This window comes from Pipistrellus hanaki (assembly GCF_964339955.1).
Source record: "Pipistrellus hanaki genome assembly, chromosome: 1".
In the NCBI taxonomy this organism is placed as follows: Eukaryota; Metazoa; Chordata; class Mammalia; order Chiroptera; family Vespertilionidae; genus Pipistrellus; species Pipistrellus hanaki.
This window is the reverse complement of record NC_140503.1, coordinates 43272543-43296441: the sequence shown is the minus strand read 5'-3', so window position 1 is coordinate 43296441 and position 23899 is coordinate 43272543. Positions and strand designations below refer to the sequence as shown.

Below are 23899 nucleotides of genomic sequence, written 5' to 3'. Positions count from 1 at the left end.
GTGAACTTTGTATGGAAACTGATTAGAACAAGTCATTCATAAAAGGACCTTTATGAGGTAGTCATGAATGGGAATATTGACTAATGATATGAAGAAATTACTGACGAACTGCTAAATGTGTTAATGGCATTATGGAAATACTTATAAAATCATATGGTATCAGAAATTACTTTAAAGTAACCCAGTGACGGGAGTAGGGTGGAAGAAGGGCTGGTGGGATAAGAGATGACAGAGCCCTGCCCATGACTGTATAATTTTTGAAGCGAGGTGAGTGGGACATGGTTCATTATGTTATTTTCTCTACTGTATGTGTGTTCAAAATTTTTTCATTAAGGAAGGAAAAAGGTCTGAAAAGTACCTGGTACAGAGTACCAGATCAACAAATGATAGCTACTGTTATTTTACACTGAGCAAACTGTGCTTAAGAGAGATTAAGTAAGTTACCTAAAGTCACACTGATTTGGCAAATGCCATGGTTTTGCTTCTCAGAAAGTCCTATGTCTGTGTAGCCCGAAACAGTAATCATAAAAGCCACCCACTGAAATTGAATTTTTATTCCAAATGACTGTAATGGCTAGAAAGACAACAGCTAAACCTCAAAACAACTTGCATAACTGGAATTGCAAGTAGGTGGCCTGCAGGAGAGTAATCGGTGTGGTGACAACCTTGGCACTTTGGTTAACAGTTATAACAAGACAGCACAGAAACAACCGATGTCCTTCTGATACACAATCTGGATGTGCGGTATCTATAGCAAATGATATAAAAAGGAAGAAAGGAAAGAAAAAAAAAGACAAGGAAAAACTCCCACAAAATCCCAAACCTCAGAAAGTAACATTCACATAAGTACACAATGGTGAAGACTTTTGGTAGCAAAAATGTCACAATTCTTAAAATGGGAGTCTTCAAGGTACTTCGTCAAATTCAAAGCTAGAAACCAAGAGGGACAGTCGCACTGGCTCAGAAGAGCTGCCGCCGCCACAAAGGTGACCATCAGTCCTCCTTCCGAACAGCGGCAACCGGTGAGCCCGCCGCGCGGAACGGAGGCTGGCTGGCGGGCGGGCACTGACGTCACCGATGGAACAAGAACATGCTGGGCACTCGTCATCGCCAGCCAAAGCGCCAGCTACTGCTCCTCCTGGCTGAGGCCCAGGCTGCCTTTCTGCACCTCGAGCTCCTCGGCGCTGACCATCGATGGGTCGATGGCCGCATATTTGGTTCCATGGAATTGCAGCAAGTGTATCTGTAGAAATGCAGAATCATTGTTTTAAACGTCACCGTAGTATGTAAATGCCTGTACCTCTAAAATTAGAATAACACCTACTAATTAGAGAAAAATTGGAAAACACAGAAAAGTCAAAAGAGTGTTTTTAAAAACCAGTTTGGGACCTTTGCTCCTCATTTATCAATAATACGTAGCCAGTCTCTCCAAGTTCCTACAAACTCTCGGTAAACATCTGCAGTGGTGCCTGCTGCTCCATGAGCAGGGGTCCACCCCCCCCTCCGCTGCTGCAGGGCAGGGCCGTCCGGCCTCCGCTGCGCTGCCTGGCCCCTTGCTGACTGTCTCTGGGCGCCAAGCTTTTCTGTATTTAGGGCTCTCTCCTTAGGATCCATTTCCACAAGTGGATGACAAGATCAAAGGACGTGACTGTTGTTGTTTCTAAAGGCTCTTAATACTTTCTGCCAAATTGTCAAAAACTATATCTCACCGATATTCTAATACCCATTTAGGCAGAGGATAAAGAAGTGCTGTATTTATAGATGAAATTTGTTAATTTTTAAGAAATGCATTAAAAATAGATCAAGAAGTCACTTGGTGGGACTCAGACTGACCCCGTGGAGACCCGGTGTCCTGCTCTGACTGACGTCATCGTGCCCAGGAGGAAGGTCACATCCACCAGAAGGCGCTTCAGCGCGTGGAGGCGGGGGGGGGGGGGGGGGGGGGGGGCTGCTGTTCTTAGAAGAGGGGTGGTGGCCGGAGTCACCTGGGGATCTCTAATACATCTGCTTAAATTATCCTATAAATTATTCATGCAGACGGGCTTTATTGAATCAATGCCCCAGTCCTACAGGGAATTCTATAGCTCTCTTACTCCACATGGAAAAGAAAAGGCTTTAAGTCTCCACCACACGCGCGGCGGGCCCGAGCTGGCGCACCTGCACGTAGAGGTTCACCTCGGCGCTCCGGCACAGGTACGGGAAGTTGCCTCCCGTCTTCAGGTGAGCCCTCCGGGCGCTGGGATACAGCTTGTACATTTCTTCTTTAGCTTCGGTTGAAAGTGCACTCTGGTCAAATACCTTTTAAGAAAAGACAAGGTTGTGACCTACTGGTGATTTAATATGTTCTTTTCACATCATGGAAAGCGCCGTCCCAGGCACTTCTTCCCACGAAGAGACACGGCTGACCCCGGTGCAGTCAGGGCCACCTCCTCCTGCTGATCCCCAGTGACTGCAATCCAATGTAAGACATGAGCCACAGATTTTGCTGCCAAATGTCTCCTGCATTCTTTTTTTTTTTTTTTGGGGGGGGAGGGGGTGGCGGGGGGGGGGGAGGACGGGGAAGGGGAGGAAATTCTTCTATGGATTTCCTTTTCCCTCAAACACAGCTAACTAAATTAACAGAATATTGATATTGAACAATCATTATTGGAAAATGCCAGTTAATTTAAAAAAGATTGTAAAACCCTAAAAGAACTTTAAAATTTTACTATTAGTTAATAACAGCTATATAAGTAGTATATGCTCAGTAGAAAAAAAAATCCAAAAATTTTTACAAGTATGAGGAAAAGTCCAGTTCCTCCCCTGGGGATCGGGGGGGGGGGGGGGGGGGGGGGGCGGGGGCATTGCTAACAGTTTGGGGCATTTGATTCTAAACATTTTTCAATGCCCACACAAACCGCTGTTGATACACATATGCAAAAATGTTTTTCAAAAGTAATTTAAAAGAAACAAAAAAAATGCATCTCATCTTGCTAAAACTTAGAGACAGTTTTCAGTGACCATGTACCCAAGTGATGGGCAGTTTTAAAAGATGAGCACGCAGATCAAATGCACCATGAGGAGCAGATATTCCACCGAGAGTACTTAAAGGTTGCTCAGTGTCATGGTGAATGTCAGAATGTAGAGATTACAGTGGAAAATGAAAAGTTATCATGCTTATCATGAATAATTTTCTGACAAAAATCAACTTTTTAAAATACCCTGTTATTTGAATTTAAGAATAAATCTATTTTTGAGGCAAGACAGTTATATGATATTTAAAAAAAAAGTATAAGCCAAGCCCTAACCAGTTTGGCCCAGTGGATAGAGTGTTGACCTGCAGACTGAAGGGTCCCAGGTTCGATTCCGGTCAAGGGCATGTACCTTGGCTGCGGGCACATCCCCAGTGGGGCGTGTGCAGGAGGTAGCAGATCAATGTTTTCCGCTCATCGATGTTTCTAACTCCCTATCGCTCTCCCTCTCCCTTCCTTTCTGTAAAAAATCAATAAAATATATTTTAAAAAAGTATAAGCCAAAACCACAATAAAATACCACTTCATATCCACTAGGATGGCCAATATCAAACAACAGAAAATAACAAGTGTCGGTGAGGACATGGAACAACTGGAACCCTGGTGCACTGCTGGTGGGAATGTAAAATGGAACAGTCCCTGTGGACAATATCGTGGCGTCTCAGAAAGCTAAACACAGAGTTACCACGTGACCTCAGCAATTCCACTTCTAGGTATATACCCAAAAGAATTTAAGTACAGACTCAAACAGACATTTGCACACCCATGTTCACAGCAGCATTATTCACAATCACCAAAAGGTGGAAACAACCCAAATGTTCATCTGCAGGTGAATGGGTAATTAAATGTGGTATACACTTACAATGGAATATTATTCAGCCTTAAAAAGGAATGACATGCTAATACATGCTACAACCTGGCTATAGGGACTTGGAGGAGGGAGCAATGGGGAGTTACTGTTTACTGGGTACTGAGTTTCAATTTGGGATGATGAAAAGTTCTAGAACTAGATAATGGTGATGGTTGTACAACATTGTAAATGTACTTAATGCTACTGAACTGTACACTCAAAAATGGTCAATTTTATTATGTATAATTTACCATAACTCAAAAATATAAGGAATTTCTGCACTAATTAGACTTTATGGAATTCTTGATTTGCTGCTCTCCTGAGGCACCTTATCTTTATGCCCAGATGTATAATAGCTAAAGTGTAATACTTATTGATAAGAATAAAAATAAATACACCAAAATGGGTAAGAATTACCACGCTTGATTAAATTTATTCTGATTTTGATTGTGTTATCCCTGCCAAGAAAAATATAGGATAAGCAATAAACAGATTGTTTTGGAATTAAGGAAGCTGAAGAGATTAAAAAAAAAATCCAAGCTGCCTTTGAAGAACATTGAGAAAATTATAAAATAATTATGAGGAGAATCTTGACATACACATTTAAAAAGATAAAGCATCTATTTCACTTAAAAGGAAGCTTACATCCATGATGGTTACAGGGATGTCCCGAATTTTATGAGGTTCCACGTAAGAATTTTGACAATTCAGGGTAAGTCTCGAAGCCAGTTCACTCTGACCCAAACTTTCCAGCTACGGAAAGAAACACAAGTAAAGTTTTTGAATTAATTTTGTTTTTCACATTTCCATTAAATCCACGGATAATATTTGTGCTTACAAAGGAGGGATCATGTGTCAGGGAGCCAGGAAGGTCACTGACAAGGAAACACATGTATTTGAGAGCCACCAACGAGGCGTCTCTGATGGGGGCATTTTTCTGTTCTGGGAACCTGGCCTTTCCTAGTCTTCCACCTGCACTGCTTTTTCAACTCCATGCCCATGGGCAGCAAGCCAGTTCCTGTAGCTCAAAGACAACAGAGAGCCCTAGCCAGTTTGGCTCCGTGGATAAATGGCAGCCTGATTGAAGGGCTTCAGGTTCGATTCCAGTCCAGGGCCTGTACCTCAGTTGCAGGCTTAACCCCTGGCCCTGGTCAGGGTACTTACGGAGGCAACCTATCAATATCCATCTCACATTGACATTTCTCTCTCTCTCTCTCTCTCTCTCTCTCTCTCTCTCTCTCTCTCTTTCTCTTTCTCTCTCTCTCTCTCTCTCTATCTATCTATCTATCTTTCTCTCTTTCTCCTCCCTCCCACGCTACTTACCTCTCTTTAAAAAAATCAATGGAAAAAATATCCTCAGATGAGGATTAACAACAACAACAACAAAAAAAGACAACAGATAAATATTTAGGAGATCTTAGAGGTGGATAAGACATCAGAAATATTAACTAGCCCAATGCAAGGCTAGTCCTGGGTGGGTAGCTCAGTTAATTAGAGCGTCATCTGGATATGCCAAGTTAGGGCACATACAGGAATCAACCAATGAATGCATAAATAAGTAGAACAACAAATTGATGTTTTTCTCCATTCTTCTCTCTCTCTAAAACAATCAATAAATAAAAAATGTAAAATTCCTATATAATAAAGAGGTAATATGCAAATTGACCCTCACACCCTCACACAAGAAGGCTACCCCCATGTGGTCAAAGATGGCCACCACAAGATGGCCAGCAGGGCAGGGCAGTTTTAAGCAACCAGGCCAGCTGGGGAGGGGAGTTGGGGGTGACCAGGCTTGCAGGGGAGGGCAGTTAGGGGCAATTGGGCTGGCAGGGAGCAGTTAGGCGTTGATCAGGCTGGCAGGCAGGTGAGCAATTGGGAGCCAGCAGTCCTCAATTGTGAGAGGGATGTCCAACTACCTTCCAGGATCAGGCCTAAACGGCCAGTCTGACATCCCTTGAGGAGTCCCAGTCTGACATCCCTTGAGGGATCTCAGTTTGGAGAGGGTGCAGGCTGGGTTGAGGGACAACCCCTCCACCCCATGCATGGATTTTATTCACTGGGCCTCTAGTCTATTATAAAAGTATAATATGCTAATTAGACAGGGCAGCTGAATAACCTTCCAGATGATCTTCCAGATGACCTTCAGGACGAAGCCGAGGCTGCGAGGGCCAAGCCCCTTGCACGAATTTCATGCATTGGGCCTCTAGTAAATAAATAAGTGCAAGCCTATAGAGCTGCTACCTCAGATTCACCTCGGAAAGGTAGGAGTGGGTAGTGGAATAAAAATACAGGAATCCCAGATCCCATGCCCAGGAATTTCAGTTTGATGGTCTGGAATCTATATTTTGAAAAAATCCCCACAATGATTCTGAGGAATTACCAGCAGTAATATCTTTTGGATATATTAATGTTAATATGGAAGGCTACTCAATAAGCACCTCTAATACATCCTCAATGAGACAGATGTTTCTTCAGGAACCAAGCAAACATGAAAACTCCCAGTATAAGTTGTCACCACCCCAATGCTACAATCCTTACCCTGTCCACCATGAAATCAATGGCATCAGCCATCACAGGGTCCACTGGGCCAGATGAAAAGTTTCCAAGAACTATTTTTTTTAGCATAAATGATGGCATCAGCCAAAAGCTGTAAAACAAAGACCTTATAATTTAAACTTCCAAGACTAGACATAAATAGCAAATATTTATTCAACCCTGAAGTGTTGTTGCTATATTAGCTACTTAGGATCTAGAGATAAAAAGACCTAGTTCCTCCTTTCAAAGTACTCAGCATCTTGTTTTTATATACACTTTTCCCGAGCTCCCAAAGAATTATGTTTAATATGACTAAACTTTTGAGGATTTAAATAATTATAAGTGACTAGTGGCTGGGTGCACAGATTTATGCACATTGAAAGGAAATTAATTAGAAAAAATACTTTAATATCTTTATTCGCCCTTTATAATATAAGTGTCAACCAAATTTATGATTGACAATGACATATCAAAACACATATGTACCCCGAAACCGGTTTGGCTCAGTGGTAGAGCGTCGGTCTGCGGACTGAAAGGTCCCAGGTTCGATTCCGGTCAAGGGCATGTACCTTGGTTGTGGGCACATCCCCGGTAGGGGGTGTGCAAGAGGCAGCTGGTCGATGTTTCTCTCTCATTGACGTTTCTAGCTCTCTATTCCTCTCCCTTCCTCTCTGTAAGAAAAATCAATAAAATATATTAAAAAAAAAAACCAAACACATACGTACAATTGGTGCCAGGGAGAGCTTTATATGTATTGCGCATGCGTGAGTCAACCTAGCCTTTTATAAATATAGAATAAACTTGCTTAATTGGGCCAGCTTTCTAATTTAGCAAACTTTTCCCAACCCAGTGAAGCACCCCAACTTCTCTTTCAGGTAATTGTCAGAAACACAGCAGTAAATATCAGCACAAAGCAGATTATTATTGTAGATCACGCAGGGAGAACAAAGGGTAAAATATTTAACTGTAGCAGTGTTTGATTATATTATGTGCAATGAGAAAATATGAAGTCATTTTCAAGGTGCACCATTTCTTACTTCTTTTTAGCTGGGTCAAGTTTCTAAACTTTCTAAGTCTCCATTTCCTGGCAGGGCCAGACCAAATGACATTCCCCACCCCTGCTCTCTCTATCCATTTTGGGGAACATATCTAAAGGAACTAACCCAGAAAAGGAAGGAAAAAAGTAATTTGTACACAGATTTACAATAGAATACGATGAAAAATGAGAAGCCAAATGCCTAAAGAAACCATTTCAGTCAAACATAAAATCTTATATAAAAGGTTAATATGCAAATTGACCAAATGGTGGAACGACCAGTCGCTATGATGTGCACTGATCATCAGGGGGCAGACACTCAACACAGGAGCTGCCCCCTGGTGGTCATGTGCTCCCACAGGGGGAGCTCTGCTCAGCCAGAAGCCCTAAGCTGGGCTCACAGCAGGCAAGCACAGCGGCAGTGGCAGAGCCTCTCCTGCCTCCTCAGCAGCACTAAGGATGTCCAACCAACTGCCAGTCGGACATCTCCCAAGGGCTCCCAAACTGCAAGAGGGCGCAGGCCGGGTATAGGGACCCTCCCCCGCCAGTGCATAAATTTCGTGCACTGGGCCTCTAGTGTTTACATAAAATAATAAGTGCAACACGTAGAACACAAGAATAGCTGCATGTACACTGAAGAGAAACTGTAAGAGTTTATGAATGCATATTAAACAAAGTTACACAATAATTTAGAGTAAATGAAATAGTTGAATTCAGAGTTCATTCAATTATTTTCTTTTGCAAAGATGACTATTTCTAATTTTAAAAGCCAGAGAGGTTTCAGAAGACAGAAGTAGAAATGAATTCCCTCGCTGGTACACCAAAAACACCCACAAAAGCCAACATTTCCAAAATTCCATTGAACAAAAATGGTAAAAATTTTGGCCAAATGTTTATGTCCTTACCTGTTTGCAGTCCAAGTTTGATTAAAAATAGAGGTGTCACTGAAGGAATTGCAGAGGATGAGGGAATGGACTCTGGGAGATTTGTGAGTGTATTCAGCAAATTTCTGGGCCAAAAAGCCTCCCAAGGAAGCACCAAAAAGATGAACCTAATTGTAAACAAGCAAAGGGGGGTTTTATGACAATGATTAATCCTGGACATAAATATAAAAAACACCACCACATTGTTTTAACTGTCACCAACCGAAGAAGAGAATGTCACTACTAGCCCACAGACTAAACTATCTATTGCAGTTAGAATTTTAGGAAATATTGTAAATGCAATTTATGCACCCCTCGAAAAACAATAAAACTGTGCATACATATCATACAAGTGAAAGAAATACTCTTCATAGATTACATTAGAAAATGAAACCACTTGGCAGTTTCCGTTTAGAAAACTATGACTCAGGCCTGAACTGTTGTGGCTCAGTGGATACGCATAGACCCACGGACCCAGAGTTCACCAGTTCAATTTCCAGTCAAAGTACATGCCAGGGTTGTGGCTCGATTCCCAGTATGGAATCTGCAGGGGGTGTGCAGGAGGTAGCTGATTGATGATGTTTCTCTCTCATCAGTATTTCTATCTTTCTATACCTCTCTCTTCCTCTCTCTAAATATCAATAAAAACATATTTTTAAAAACCCCAAACACTATGATTAAGTAATTCCACTCTGAAAACATGTCCACACCAAAACTTGTACAGCATTATTTATAATAGCCAAGTATTCTGGAAACAATCCAAATGTACAACAACTAACAAATGGATACTAAATAAAAGGTGCTATATTCATAAATGGGATATTATTTGACAATAAAAAGAAATGAAGTACTGATACATGCTACAACATGGATGGACCTCAAAAACGTTATGTTAAGCTAAAGAAGCCAGTCAGAAAATACCATATATATTAATAGTATGATTTCACTTATACAAAATATCCAGAACAGCAAATCCATAGAGACAGAAAGTAGAGTAGCTTGCCAGGGTTAGGCGGAGGGTGGGTAAGGAGGGACTGCCGAGTATGGGGTTTCTTTTTGGAGTGAAAAAAGTGTTCTAAAATTGACTGTAATGATGACTGCAGATATCTGTACATATGCTAAAAATCTTTGAATTATAGACTTGAAAAGGGTATGGTATGTGACTTTTATCTTAAAAGACCTTTTATTTAAAAAATAAGAGAAAAACAACACCAGGCTTTATAACGCAAATGTTGCTTTAAAGTCACACGTAAGAAATTAGTTTCATGGTACTCACTTTATCCAATTGTAAGTGGTCTAAAAGCTTTCTGAATCCATCACAGAATTCAAGATGGTCCCAATAAACTGGATATTGCAACTGAAATAATAAAACAATTTATTATTTTTATAACTGATAAAAATTTAGGACTCTCATAGCATTTTTCAGTTGCTCAAGTTTTGCTCCTTATTCAAAATATGTGAAAATATGTTTCTCACCTTTTCCTAAATTTCAAAATTCACATTTTATCTAACAGACCAATTCTAAGAAGAATAAAAAGTAAGGACATTCTAGTGATATTATGTGAATAACAATTTTAACACATCAATTTCCTTTCCAAATAGCTGAGAAACTCTGAGGTTCAAAGGTGCATAGATCAGAACCCATTCAAGTAAAGAAATAGTTTCTCCTTACATCTAAATTCATTCTGAGTTATGGCTCAGGAGAGCTAGGAACAAAATCTGTTCTAAGGAGAGCTCCCTCTCTTTTGTGTAGTATTTCTTTAAGGGAGCATTCAATAAAATTGTTCCTTTTTTTTCAATTGACTTAGTCTGTATAATTTCTTGAACTTTTTATTTTGTGACCAAAAAAGTATGGTGCTTGACCCTAAGTCACCCATCTATTAATGCTGATGATGAAGAGGGAAAAAAAAAAAAAAAAAAAAAAAATATATATATATATATATATATATATATGCGCACAAGTCACTAACTCTTTTCTAGGGAACTCAGGCTTGTCACCTAATAATTCCCTCTCTTTAATAATATGTAAAACCCATCTGACAGGCTTGTTGTTTTAAGTACTTACATGCATTTTTGTCATTAATAAATCATTAGAATAAATACTGCCGTGTAAATTATGGGATCATTTCAGATTTGATGTACTTTTAAATTTTGTGTTACTTTTACTATTAAAATTCTATTTGTGGATAAGATTCTACTATTTCAAGACAGCATGGAGAACAGACTCTTCCTAGCAGAAAATTGAGAATTTGAATAAGATGATACCCTAAGAGAGAGATGAGAGAGGAAGGGGGGAGGAGAGAGAGAGAGAAACATTGGGGGGGAGGGGGGTTAACGAGAAGGGGAGGGAGAAAGAGAGACATTGATTGGCTGTCTCCCATACAGGATTGAACCTGAAACCTATGGGACGACACTCCAACCAGCTGAGCCACCTGGCCAGGGCTGAAACCTTTAATTTAAAAAGATCTGTGCTCTGGACAGGTGAAAAAATTGTATACAATTTACTGCACACTTAACTGAGTACAAGTAAGACTGGAAAAATCTAAATAAGATGGATGGATTATATTAGTATCAATACCCTGGCTGTGATACTGTATGATGCTTGGGCAATGCGGCCATTAGAACTGGGCAAAGGGTTAAAGGGGTATCTCTGTGTGTTATTTCTTACAGCTGCATGCGAATTGTAGATTTCACTTAAAAACTTAAATGAAAAAGGTATCTGTGCGTTTTAACTGCTAGATACTAACAAACACCTAATAAGTTTCAAAACCTCATGGGATTAGGCATTCTGTTCAAAGAACAAAGTAATTTTGAAACATTGCTGGCTTTTATTACCTGGCTAATGAAACAGGGAAACCCCACATCAAGCAGCTTCGGGGCAAGAAGGAGAAACCCGACAGAAGGCAAAATATCAAAAAAGCCAGCTGGAGGGATACACAAAGCCAGCTGTGGGCAGCGCTCTTGGGAGGGACAGAGCTGGGTGCGCTCTCCTCCTGGCTGACCCGCAGTGGCCACGGGAAGGCTGTGCTGTGTGAGGCAGCAGAGGGCTGGGAGCGGGGCGGTCACCACCCTGCTCTCATGGGCGGCTGTCCGCAGGAGGGATGACTGAAATCCCAGAACAAGAGAGGTTATGTTGCAGAGACTCGAAGGTGCCATATGAGGAACGGTTCAGGAATCTGGAGGAGTTTACCAGGGAAGGAAGGACCTGGGAGGAAGGCAGCCGGCAGTGGCTGCGGATAGTTTTCTCAGGAAAGACAAGGGCTGTCAGGAGGAAGGGGAATTCGTTTGTTTTGTGTGGTCCCTGTTGGTGGTGCCCACAAAACAAATTCTATTCTATTCTTTTACTATTAAAATTCTATTTGTGGATAATATAATTTTTGGTTACCTTCTAAGAGAAGAGATCTGGCCCACGTTTTCTTTCCGTTAAGACAGTAAATAAAATGTGTAACAGCAGCAATAGTCCCAAGGGAAGTACTATTTACATGATACTGTCCCAGGTCCCAGGAACAACTGCCAGCTCCAAAGCACAAGAGTCCCCTTCGTTGGAAGCCAGAGACCACCCTCCATTGTCCCTACAGTTGAGGCACGCCAAGAAATGTCACAGCCACAATGCCCTCCCCACCAGCCTTTCACAGAGAAGTCTTAAGAAGCTTCCATGCCCTGGCCAGTTTGGCTCAGTGAATAGAGCACATGTGTCAAACACACGGCCCCCGGGCCAAATCTAGCCCACCAGGCCTTGCAATGTGGCCCGCACTGCACTGTCATCACTGCACTCCGCTGTCAGTTTATGACATTGTCAGTTTATTAGTGTTCAGTAAACCATTCGGCCCGCGATTTAGGCTGGATTTTAGATTTTGGCCCCTTCTCTGATTGAGTTTGACACCCCTAGAATAGAGCATCAGCCTGCAGACTCAAGGGTCCCAGGTTCGATTCCGGTCAGGGGCATGTACCTTGGTTGCAGGCACATCCCCAGTAGGGAGTGTGCAGGAGGCAGCTGATCGATGTCTCTCTCTCATTGATGTTTCTGACTCTCTATCCCTCTCCCTTCCTCTCTGTAAAAAATCAATTAAAAAAAAAAAAAATATATATATATATATAGCCGAAACCGATTTGGCTCAGTCGTAGAGCGTCGGTCTGCGGACTGAAAGGTCCCAGGTTCGATTCCGGTCAAGGGCATGTACATTGGTTGCGGGCAATCCCCGGTGGGGGGTGTGCAAGAGGCAGCTGGTCGATGTTTCTCTCTCATCGACATTTCTAGTTCTCTATCTCTCTCCCTTCCTCTCTGTAAAAAATCAATAAAATATATTAAAAAAAAAAAAAAATATATATATATATATATATATATATATATATATATATATACACAGAAGCTTCCAGTCACCCAATGCTAGATCTCTTTGCTGCCTAGTATTCGATGCTCACCTCCCTGAAAGCAGTGGTGTACTAAACAAGGAGGGGAAATGGAGTCAGAAGACTGAGCGTGGTTTTCCCTCCACCACCTGTTGGCTGTGTGATCACTAAAATGGCCTGGAGCCGAAACCAGTTTGGCTCGCAGGGGTCTTCAAACTACGGCCCGCGGGCCACATGCGGCCCGCAGAGGAGTCTGATCTGGCCCGCCAGGTTTTTTGGGCAGTGAGTGCAGCCGAGGTGTTACAGTAGGAATTAGTAGTTCATATAGTCTGGCCCTCCAGCTCTCTGAGGGACCGTGATCTGGCCCCCACTTTAAAAAGTTTGAGGACCCCTGGAGAGCGTCAGCCTGCGGACTAAGGGGTCCCGGGTTCGATTCAGGTCAGGGGCATGTACCTTGGTTGCAGGCACATCCCCAGTGAGGGGCGTGCAGGAGGCAGCTGATTGATGACTCTTTCATCGATGTTTCTGACTATCTCTTTCCCTTTCTCTCTGTAAAAAAATCAATAAAATATATATATATTTTTAAATGGCCTGGACCTCAGTTTCTTCATCTATAAACAAGGACAATGCTTCCTACTGATCAGACTTGTGAGAAGAGGGTCAGGAGAGGATGCACAGAAAAGCTACGAGAGAGAGCAGAACACTTCCGACAGAGGTCTGTCCAAATTTCTGTATGTCTGTGTACCATACCACCTTCCTTCGAGAGGCTTCATCTCACATTTTAAAAAAGAAAAACAGCACCTTGCCTCAATAAAAAATGTGCCCTTCACTACAGTTGATCAGAAATAGAAGCACAAAACCCCCCACAAAATGTGGACCTGAACTGGAATACTGAATCAATAACACTTACAGCTATCACCCGGTAGCCCCATCCACTCAGAGCCAAAATCTGCTGGAAAAATACATCTGCAGTTCCGCTGACTGGGGGGAGAAATATGAGAGGACACCTAATATTCCTGGGACCTGCGTCATACAGCGACCATATCTTACTGTCATCGTCATCCACGATGATCTGGAAGGAAAGTAAAAAAAAAGAAAAGTCTTTCAGATTCGGTTTTTGTATTGTTAACTTCACACTGTGATTTTGCTGACAATTTTAATACCACTGCCTTGTTTGTTAAAAGGTAACCTGGGGGGAGGGGTCAGAGTAATACGTAAAATAAACTGCTTTGGTTTCCTTTTCCTCCTTTGGTGCTGAGGAAATATTCCACAGAGCTGTTTTATAGTCCTCCGAAAAGCTGCTTTTTCTACCAGCTTTTAATTTTCCTTTCCGTCTATGATTATATGAAGTCTATTTTGTTAACCACTAAACAGTAAACTGTATATGGCATCTTGTTTCTTCCTTATACGTGTGTGTGTGTGTGTGTGTGTGTGTGTGTGTGTGTGTGTGTGTAGGAGAAGGGCGGGTTGCAGAACCATTCTCCAGGGCTGGCCCAGAGGGCTGACTGGATCCGCAGGGTCAGAGTGTGAACGGAGGAAGGCGAGGGAGAGCCTGGATAGAGATGGTACCACTCCGAAGATGCTTCAGGAACCTGATCTAGAACAGCTTCCAAAGGCGAGACTCCTGCCGGAGAGGAGGGATAGGCAGGCGGTGTCACTGTCCCAGGAGAAGGTTTCAGATCACTCCGTCAGTGTGGGGAGTGGGTACAGGAAAAACTGGCTTTTTTGGGGGAAGGTGGGTGGGAAGGAGGAAGGTCTTCAGAAAGCCCCCTGATTTAATGGTTCTCGACCCAACAGGGGAAAACGAGGAGCTTTAAATGAGCTGAGATTATTCAAGCGCTCAGCAGAGTTTGGCAGATGCTCAGAGTTCAGTCAGTGTTAGATATTAGTATCATTCATTGCATATTAGTTTAACTTTTGTTTCCTTTGACTTTTGGTGGTATTTGGAAAAGCACAATAATGGTTTGAACTTTTGCCAATGCAAATCAATATTCACCCTACTTTCACATTAAAAAGTTCAAGGCCTCCAGGTCTGATTTTCTGAGCTGACAGCGCTGAACCCCATGGTGTCACTCTGGCGGCAGCACACTGACCACGGTCACCGCCGTCACCGGGAGCAAAGGCCACAGGTGGTCACAACAGTGTCTCACACGCATGTTTGTGTCCTATGTTTTTATTGCTCACATTTTTGCTTTTCATGCCTTTCTGCTGAAATTGTGGTAAAAATCTATCAATGGCTTTGACAGTGCACACAGTAAATCTCAATCTTATAGTAATAAAATTCATATGAGAAAAGATCTCTAAAGTTTTCTAGAAAATTATTTCAATAATCCAATTTGGAAGACAAATAACAAAAAATAGCATGTTCTTTTTTTTTATTTCTCTCCCCACCCCATCCCCAGTTTCATGGAGATATAATTGACATAGTATGTTCTAACTATAAGCCATAAACACAAAGGTTGTTGATCTCTTCAACTTCTTCAGAGTTCTTTGAATGGCAATTTTGTCAGAATTCCTTTAGAAGTCACAATATCTGCTTGATAATTTAAAATCTAGCACCACAAAATTTATCAAGCACATTTATCATGACTTTTGTGGGCCAAATTGACCTGTCAACTACAGAAAATCACATCAATAAAACAACTTTCTATCACTGCTTCTTAGACTATTTAGATGGGGTTGGGTTGTTCTGGGTCTGGTGATCGGCTTGTTAAGGGAGTCCATCAAGAGGCGCTCAGATGAGGTAAGCTGAGGGAGGGACAAAGTAGAGGACTCCAGAGGCCATTTCTCCTTGTAGCGCGGGCAGTGGTTTCCCGGGCAGCATGAAGAAAGAGGGCTCCCTTTGGTAAACAGTCAAATACGTCCAGCTTTGAAGTCAGATTAATTTGATTTTAATCCCAATCTACTAGCCTACAACAGTGCTCGGCACATAGCAGGCATGATCTGTTGACTAAATGAGTGACTATGTCCTAAGGAGACTGAACTAGGCAACCCTAGAATCCCTTCTAACTTGGGCAACCTTTAACAAGCAAACCACTGTGAATCTCAGTTTTCTTATCTATAAAATGGGCACACCACTAGCCACTTTGTTAGACTACTGAAAAAAATTAAATAAGATATCTGGGGACTTCCTACAACAGTGCCAGGTATGTAGCAGGTACTCTGTCTATACTTGGAAAACTGTACCTCAAATTTTTATATGGAGAGTAATTTTGTTATTAATTCAAATTTGCATGATCCTGATACTTCCTCAGCTGTCTACCTTGACAAAATAACAGAGACATAGATGATCATCAGATCATAGATTCTTAATACTTTTGCAAGGAGATAAGCAAAGATTTTATTCTGTGACATAAACAGCCCTTGTCTAATATGATTTCAAAATATCTAGGATTAATCTGGGACTTGGAGTCAATAGTAAAATTTCAAAATAAGTGTTTGGTGCTTTGGACATCCCAGGGAAATAAAGTTTCCAGAAGATGACCATGGCAGAGTGAATAAATCATTGCTAACATAGGACCTCTAATGTAACCCATGTAAATCTTAAATCTGAGGAAGAGAAAAACACTTTATAACAGAATCTGATTGCCTTTACTGTATAGTTGCTATTGCTGTAAGCTTTCCACTAAACTACACTAAGGAGTACAAGTATTCTTGCTTGCTTGAATATGTAAAAGTAATTATAAAATAACGAGTATATTTATATTCACTTTTACTCTTGAACGAGCCTCAAGAGTTGACTGTACGTGACAGAGAAGGGACAAACTTTATGCTCTGAAACCCAAAGTCATGATACTTGGCAATAATCTTTACTCTCAAACACTGTAAGACATAACATCTAAATCACATACAAAAACAATATAAGATTTTGGAAATAAGAAGTGTAGTAAAACCATACATACCTTTTTAAGGGGAACTGTACTTCTAAACCAGTTATAATCAGGAGAGACTTTAATCTCTCCCATGATTAGCTGAAATGGAGGTTAACCCTGAAATAAATAAAAGCATATGATATTTCACATCAAGAGTTCATGTTCACATCAAAACTAAATGTACAGTCTAGTCTAGCTATACCAACAATGCACACTTAAAAGGGAAAAACTGAGGAAATGAGCCATTTTCAACTTGCTGTTATATACTGAAAACACAAAAAACAATTTGGTGAAATGCTAGAATCTCAGAGCAGAAAGGGGCCTTGAGAGATAATTATTCACACCTCTAGTTCTCTCAAAAGAGGATTCTGGTCTAGAAAATGTAAACGACTTAACGGAGATGCCCTGGCTAATTCAGAGCCGGGACCAGATGCAGGACAGTCTTTTCTGACACCAGACTGCTGTCCTAGTTAAATGATTCCCAAGTGCAGTGCCATCCCCTATCTTTTGACAATATCTTATTAACCCATCTTAATAAAGATGTTCCTGTCTGATAGAATTATAGGGAACAGTCCACATTAAAGAAAGGATTTAATGTAAGCCTGCTTCCTGATCAATTCACCAAATGCCATAAATCTAACTGTAGTGGAACATAACTTCAGAACCTCACATGTAGTTCTTAATGCAAAATACAGGAAAATTGCTGTTCATATTAGTGTGATTAAAAATGATCTAATATGCTCCAAAGATCTATGATAATACATTAGGGGAGGCTTGAAGGCACTAGAACTAGCAACCAAACAAAATATGTGCCTTTACAAAAAAAAAAAATGCATGGTCTTTTGTAGTGAGATTAGTGATTTCTACTTTTATAGTTCTGTGCCCTCAGAACAGTCACCGGCCCTCTTTGGGCTAGTTTTCTCACCCATGACTGTTTCACCATGGTATCTCCAACACCTAGGGCAGTGCTTGGCACACAGCAGGCATTATCTGTTGACTAAATGAATGACTATGTCCCAAGGAGACTGAACTAGGCAACCCTAGAGTCCCTTCTAACTTGGGCAACTATGGGTGTTGAACAGGCTGAGCATCTTCCATTTAAAGGCCGGTCTCTTTGCTCAGGCATGCGTGTTGTCATAACAGGAACCTGAAATCATAGTTCCCTGTTGTAGATTCTTATTGCCAAACAAGGAACTCCCACCCATTAGTTTCGTAGGATTCAGATACCTACAATGTACTCTGTCCTCTACCTCAGGGCAAGCCTGGATTTCCTAGGAGGGCTAGGATGAGTTCGGGATCTTAGGATTTAATTTCTGGGCTGACTCTGAGCTGTCATTTTAGAGGAGCTCTCTGGACTGATCAGGAGCAGGGGATTCTAAAATCAAAGGAGCTCGCCCAGTGGGCATGACTCAGTGGTTGAGTGTCGACCTATGAACCAGGAGGTCACAGTTCAATTCCTGGTCAGGGCACATGTCTGGGTCGCTGGCTCGATCTCCAGTGTGGGGCTTACAGAAGGCAACTGATCAATAATTTTCTCTCATGATTGATGCTTTTATCTCTCTCCCCCTCTCCCTCTCTGAAATCAATAAAAAATATATTAAAAATAAATAAATAAAACCAATGGAGCTCTGCCTCCTGGGACCTCCACATCTTCTCCCTCATCACACAGGGCACTCAGCAGTCTCATCTGCTAATCTCTGACCTTGAGGGATTACTCAATTGAACCCCAAGGAAATGGTAGATGTAGACATCCAATATTAAATTTGATTCACAACCTTGACATTATAACAATGGTCTCTTCTCTCAATGCTAAGATGGTACTGTTAGAAAAAATTGTTAAAATCATAAATTGCTCTAAAGTATCAAGAAAACCATTAGCCAGTCTTATCCTGAACATCACACTGTGCACACATATAGTTTTAATTCATACTGAAATAAAGAAAATCATTCTTTGCATATCCATTTTCTCTTAAATATTAACATGTTAAAAATCTTAGCCATTTGGAATAGAATTGAGAACCCAGATATCAACCCAAATCACTATGCTCAATTAATATTTGACAAAGGAGGCACGAATATACAATGGAGTCAAGACAGTCTCTTCAATAAATGGTGTTGGGAAAATTGGACAGACACATGCAAAAGAATGAAACTAGATCACCAACTTACACCATTCACAAGGATAAACTCAAAATGGATACAGGACTTAAACATCAGACGGGAAACCATAAAAATACTAGAAGCATCCACAGGTAGCAAAATCTCAGACGTATGCCAAAATAACTTCTTCACTGATACTGCCCCTAGGGCAATGGAAGCTAAAGAGAAAATAAACAAATGGGACTACTTCAAAATAAAAAGCTTTTTTACAGCAAAAGAAACCATCAATAAAACAACAAGAAAGCCCACGGTGTGGGAGATCATATTTGCAAATATTACCACTGATAAAGGATTAATCTCCAACATTTACAGACAGCTTATACAACTAAATAAAAGGAAGATGAATGATCCAATTAAAAAATGGGCAATGGACCTAAACAGAATATTTTCAAAAGAAGACAGAAGGAAGGCCAAAAGGCACATGAAAACATGCTCAAAGTCACTAATTATCCGAGAGGTGCAAATCAAAACAACAATGCGGTACCATCTCACACCTGTCAGAATGGCCAACATCAACAAATCAACAAACGACAAGTGTTGGCGAGGTTGCGGAAAAAAAGGAACCCTCGTGCACTGCTGGTGGGAATGCAGACTGGTGCAACCACTGTGGAGAACAGTGTGGAGTTTCCTCAAAAAACTGAAAATGGAACTCCCATTTGACCCAGTAATCCCACTTCTAGGAATATATCCCAAGAAACTAGAAACACCAATCAGAAAGGATATATGCACCCCTATGTTCATAGCAGCACAATCTACAATAGCCAGAATTTGGAAACAGCCTAGGTGCCCGTCAGCAGATGATTGGATCCAAAAACTATGGTACATCTACACAATGGAATACTATGCTGCCATAAAGAAGAAGGAATTCTCATCATTTGCAGCAACCTGGATGGAATTGGAGAGCATCATGCTGAGTGAAATAAGCCAATCAACGAAAGAGAAACACCACATGACCTCACACATCAGTGGATGATAAAGATCTTTATAAACTGATGAACCAAGAGACAGATATAGAGAAAGTAAAGCAACAGGCAGACTGTCAAATTACAGTGGGGAGGGTAGGGATATCAGGGGGAGATAATAGATCAACCGAAGGACTTGTATAAATGCATATAAGTACAACCAATGGACATAAAACTATGGGGAGGGAGGGGATGTGTGGGAGGGAGGGAGGGGGGCAATAAAAAAAAAAATCAAGAAAATATGTAAAAAAAATAAATAAATAAATAAATAAATAAATAAAAAGAAAAAAAAAGAAAACACTGACTGAATAACCCCCGTCAACAGCAGGATAGTGGCCTGGAGAAACGTTTGGACAGATATAGGTCCCTTCCTTCCTTCCTTCCTTCCTTCCTTCCTTCCTTCCTTCCTCCCTCCCTCCCTCCCTCCCTCCCTTCCTTTCTTCCTTCCTTCCTCCCTCCCTCCTTCTTTCCTCCCTCCCTCCCTCCCTCCTTCCCTCCCTCCCTTTCTCTCTCTCTCTCTCTCTCTCTCTCTCTCTCTCTCTCTCTCTCTCTCTCTCTCTCTCTTAAAGATATGTTTTTATTGATTTTAGGGAGAGGAAGAGCAAGGAAGAAAGAGATAGAAACATCAGTGATGATAGAGAATCATTGATGAGCCACCTCCTGCATGGCCCACACTGGGGATTGAGCCCAAACCATGCATGTGTCCTGACTGGGAATCGAACTGTGACCTCCTGGTTTATGGGTCATCCCTCAACCACTGAGTGACACAGCAGGCTCATTTTTTTCTTCATAGTGTTGTGATAGAAAGCCATTTGAACTGAGTTAAATTTTAAAATAGGGAACAATACACCATGTTATCATAATCTTATTTATCTTACTATCTATCAATAATAAGCTTGGTAGCTAAATATGGAATATTTATGGAATATTTTTGTCTATCTGTTATCTAAATTTCTATTTCTACCTGCATAATGGGGTAGGGGAATTATAAAGACAGTTGCTACTCTATATAATAAAAGGATAATATGCAAAAAAAAAAAAAATCTTAGCCATTTGAACTATAGCCTTTCTCTGAGCTGCTTACCACTTTTTAATTGAAAGCAGCTAGCATATATAGTTAATTCTGGACTATTTTCAACCTGGACAGACTTGAAATATTCCTATATCATCTAAATAGTTCCTAACAGAGACTTTTTTTTTAAATTATTGCATTACCATAAACAATTACTATTTTACAGAAGAAAACATCAAAAACATGTTTAGCAAAAAAATAAATAAATAATCTACCCAATACATTTATAAAACACCTTAGCTAATCAAAAGCAGAAAGCTTCCTTCTAGATTTACCGAACTTGGCATAAAACAATTATTCACAGTTTGCAATCAACTGTAATGGACTAACCAAACTACTATACACAAGCACATTACACTGACTGTCACCCACTTCTTCCCGTAGCAATAAATAGAAAAATATTCCTTACCACAGTCCTCAGTATTATTCACAACCACCCCAGCATCATAGCATTTTATAACTAACCTTGCTGGAGAGAGTCCTGTGACTAAATTTTTGTAGAGGCAAGTGATTTTAACACTTGTGCTAGTTTGGCAGTACATGAAAGGTAAGACAGAGAGCAAATGCTGCGTATGACCAACTGACATCGAAGTGGAAAAAGGGAAAGCAGCTGTGAGCAGTATGAAAAGGAAGTTTGTTCTCCCAACTCTCTTTCATTCACTACAGGGGGATACTTTTCCAAGTCACAAGAAGAACCTTCTGTATATGGCAAAAAAGGTTAACCGAGATTGTGACCAAACTGGCCGGGATTAAAAAAAGAAAGAATGTGGGCCCCGAGCTCAACACTGATCTGATCTCTCACAATTCAGTTCTTCACAAAAACACACTCACCTGTCACGCTGGTGGGGAAAGGGCTGCAGGGATTAGCCTGATCTTGCCCAAGGAAGCCCCTCTCCGGAGTGCTTTGGCCACCTGGTCCTCCCGAGAGCTGCTTGTCAATAAAACTGCCAGTGTGAGCGCGCACCAAGAATTACCAGCATTTATGTCTCAGTTTCAGCAGAACCTGCCAGTTTACAGCCAATGAAATCTTTACCAATGTTTGTCACAGAACTAGCTTAACTATCTCAATCTGTAGTTGATCTACATGTGCACAATCTATGATTATTATTAACACCGCAATAACAAAATATTGAACCTGAGAGTCTCCAGGAGACGCAATTGGCTTTTTAAAGCAACTTACCATATCAGAAAATAGCAAACTTTTCTTTAAAGGTATCTTCAGGGGAAGATTTATCTCTCTCTTTCATTTAATTCTAAGCCTCGTGGGAGAAAAAAGTTGCCTACTTGACACTTCTTCTGTGACACCTCATCTTGTTCTGCCTTGGTATAAGAGCTTTTGGAACACTGCACACAGCTATTAAGTTACTCCTTTGTGCGAACAGGAGCTGCAACATTGTAGGTGGAGAAGCAAGAACTCACAACTCCCCAGGAAAAACGAGAGGAGGAAAAGTGAGAGACTCTAGACAAGCCTCACACCTGGCCCTACTCAGCAATGACCAAGTCATTTGTCACTTTCAGGCTGAGGCCCATTCTCCAAAATAACTGGCCTCCGCTCAGAGTTCTTAAAAGTTTACTGGGAAACACGTTCCTGGGCTGCAGCAGCGCGGCCCCAGGAGGGGATTGCAGGAGTCTGCCCTGATCGAGCGCCCCACCCTCACCGGCCTAGACGACCCCCACACGGACCCCCATCTTCTCCCAGTCCCACTGCTGACAGCCACACAGAGGCAGGGTCACAGGCACCCCGACACCCCCGTGAACCAGACAAGAGCTCAGTCTCTCTGTCTCTCTGTCACACACACACACACACACACACACACACACACACACACACGTGATCACGTGCACGGTCACAAGGATCGGCCCACTCACAAAGTCACACCGCCTGGGACAGCAGCACACACACACACACACACACACACACACACACACACGCACACGCGCACACACACACACACTCACCTGCAACCCCGCACACATCACACACCACAGCCCCGCCTCCCGGGCCTCGCTCATCCCTCACCTGCCGTGGCCGCCCCCACGTTCTCTTCCCTCCTCCCCAGGCGGCTCTGCCCTCCAGGACCGGAGGGGCCGGGGCGGCGGCGGGGCCCGCGGGGCCGGCGGCCGGAGCTCAGGACCCGCCGGCGCCGCAGGCGGTGGGGCGCGCAGGACCGCCGGCCTCCGAGGGGCGGGGCGCGCGGCCGAGCGAACCTGGGCCGCCAGCTCCCTCCTCCCGAAACGTCCGCGCATCGGCGGCCTCTCCCCGCTTCCGGGTTTGGAGGGGGCGGGGCCACGTCGTGAGGAAGGGGCGGGGCTCCGGTGGTCACCATGGCCACGGGCCTGGGAGAGAGAGTCCCGGGCTCTGGCTTCTTCCCTGGGGTGGAAGCCAGCGTGCGGGCGCCGGGAGGAGGCCACTGTTGCCTCAGGGTCGGCCCTGGGTCCCCGGTCTAACGTGGAGGAGGTTATGGGAATGGCAGGAGCGGGCGCCGAGCCCCCCGGGACCTGCCTCTGCCTTCACTTCGCTTGGAGGGGACCCCTTTGAGTTCAGGCTTGGGCCAGCAGGGCTTTGCACCCTTTTTTTTCTTTTTAAAAATATTTTATTGATTTGTTACAGAGAGGAAGGGAGAGAGATAGTTAGAAACATCAATGAGAGAGAAACATTGATCAGCTGCCTCCTGCACACCCCTCACTGGGGTTGTGCACTGCAACCCAGGTACATGCCCTTGACCGGAATCGAACCTGGGACCTTTCAGTCCGCAGGCTGTCGCTCTATCCACTGAGCCAAACCGGTTTCGGCTGCACCCTTTCTTTTCTTGGCAAGTTTTTATTTTCCCGTTGGCACAGCTACAAACGCCCTTCATTGCCCTCCACTGGAACCTACCCACCCCCCGTCCCAGGTTTGTGCTGACGTCCTGAGGGTTTCATCCTTCGTCACTTTCCCTTAAATAGAGAATATTAATATATGTATAATCATTTTTTTTATTAAGGAAGATGTTGCAGACGCCATGAGTTTTTGAGTAAAATATTTGCTGAAAGAATAAGATTGAATAACGTTCCAGTCTTTTTGTTGGAAGTTTTTAGTGCTCCTATCACAAGGTCCTGTGCTTCTCCCTAATCTGCTTTAGGGAAAG

General features: G+C 42.3%; 1 protein-coding gene across 3 annotated transcripts; it reads right to left on the bottom strand.

Annotated features, from left to right (window-relative positions):
• Positions 1–539: 539 nt before the first annotated feature.
• SPG21 (SPG21 abhydrolase domain containing, maspardin) lies at positions 540–23022 on the bottom strand. 3 transcript variants are annotated; one of them, XM_084888160.1, is made up of 10 exons: positions 22792–23022; positions 21603–21774; positions 16608–16694; positions 13616–13777; positions 9632–9712; positions 8338–8483; positions 6400–6508; positions 4507–4614; positions 2158–2298; positions 540–1243 (listed from the first exon to the last, which is right to left on the bottom strand). In XM_084888160.1, exons 3-10 carry the CDS (start codon positions 16668–16670, stop codon positions 1127–1129), a joined length of 927 nt encoding a protein of 308 aa, XP_084744286.1. In that variant the 5' UTR covers positions 16671–16694; positions 21603–21774; positions 22792–23022; the 3' UTR covers positions 540–1126. The 3 variants fall into 3 exon arrangements, with proteins under 3 accessions (XP_084744286.1, XP_084744285.1, XP_084744287.1); XM_084888159.1 differs by lacking the exon at positions 21603–21774; XM_084888161.1 differs by lacking the exons at positions 21603–21774; positions 22792–23022 and adding an exon at positions 21237–21369.
• Between the last annotated feature and the right edge of the window lie 877 nt (positions 23023–23899).

Coding starts and splice junctions, on each gene's coding strand:
- SPG21 (XM_084888160.1), bottom strand. CDS start 16,670: ATGGGAGAGATTAAAGTCTCTCCTGATTATAACTGGTTTAGAAGTACA. Junction 2,299..4,506: donor TCCCTGTAACCATCATGGAT/GTAAGCTTCCTT, acceptor TTTTCTTAAAAG/GTATTTGACCAGAGTGCACT. Junction 1,244..2,157: donor AGGTGAACCTCTACGTGCAG/GTGCGCCAGCTC, acceptor GCATTTCTACAG/ATACACTTGCTGCAATTCCA.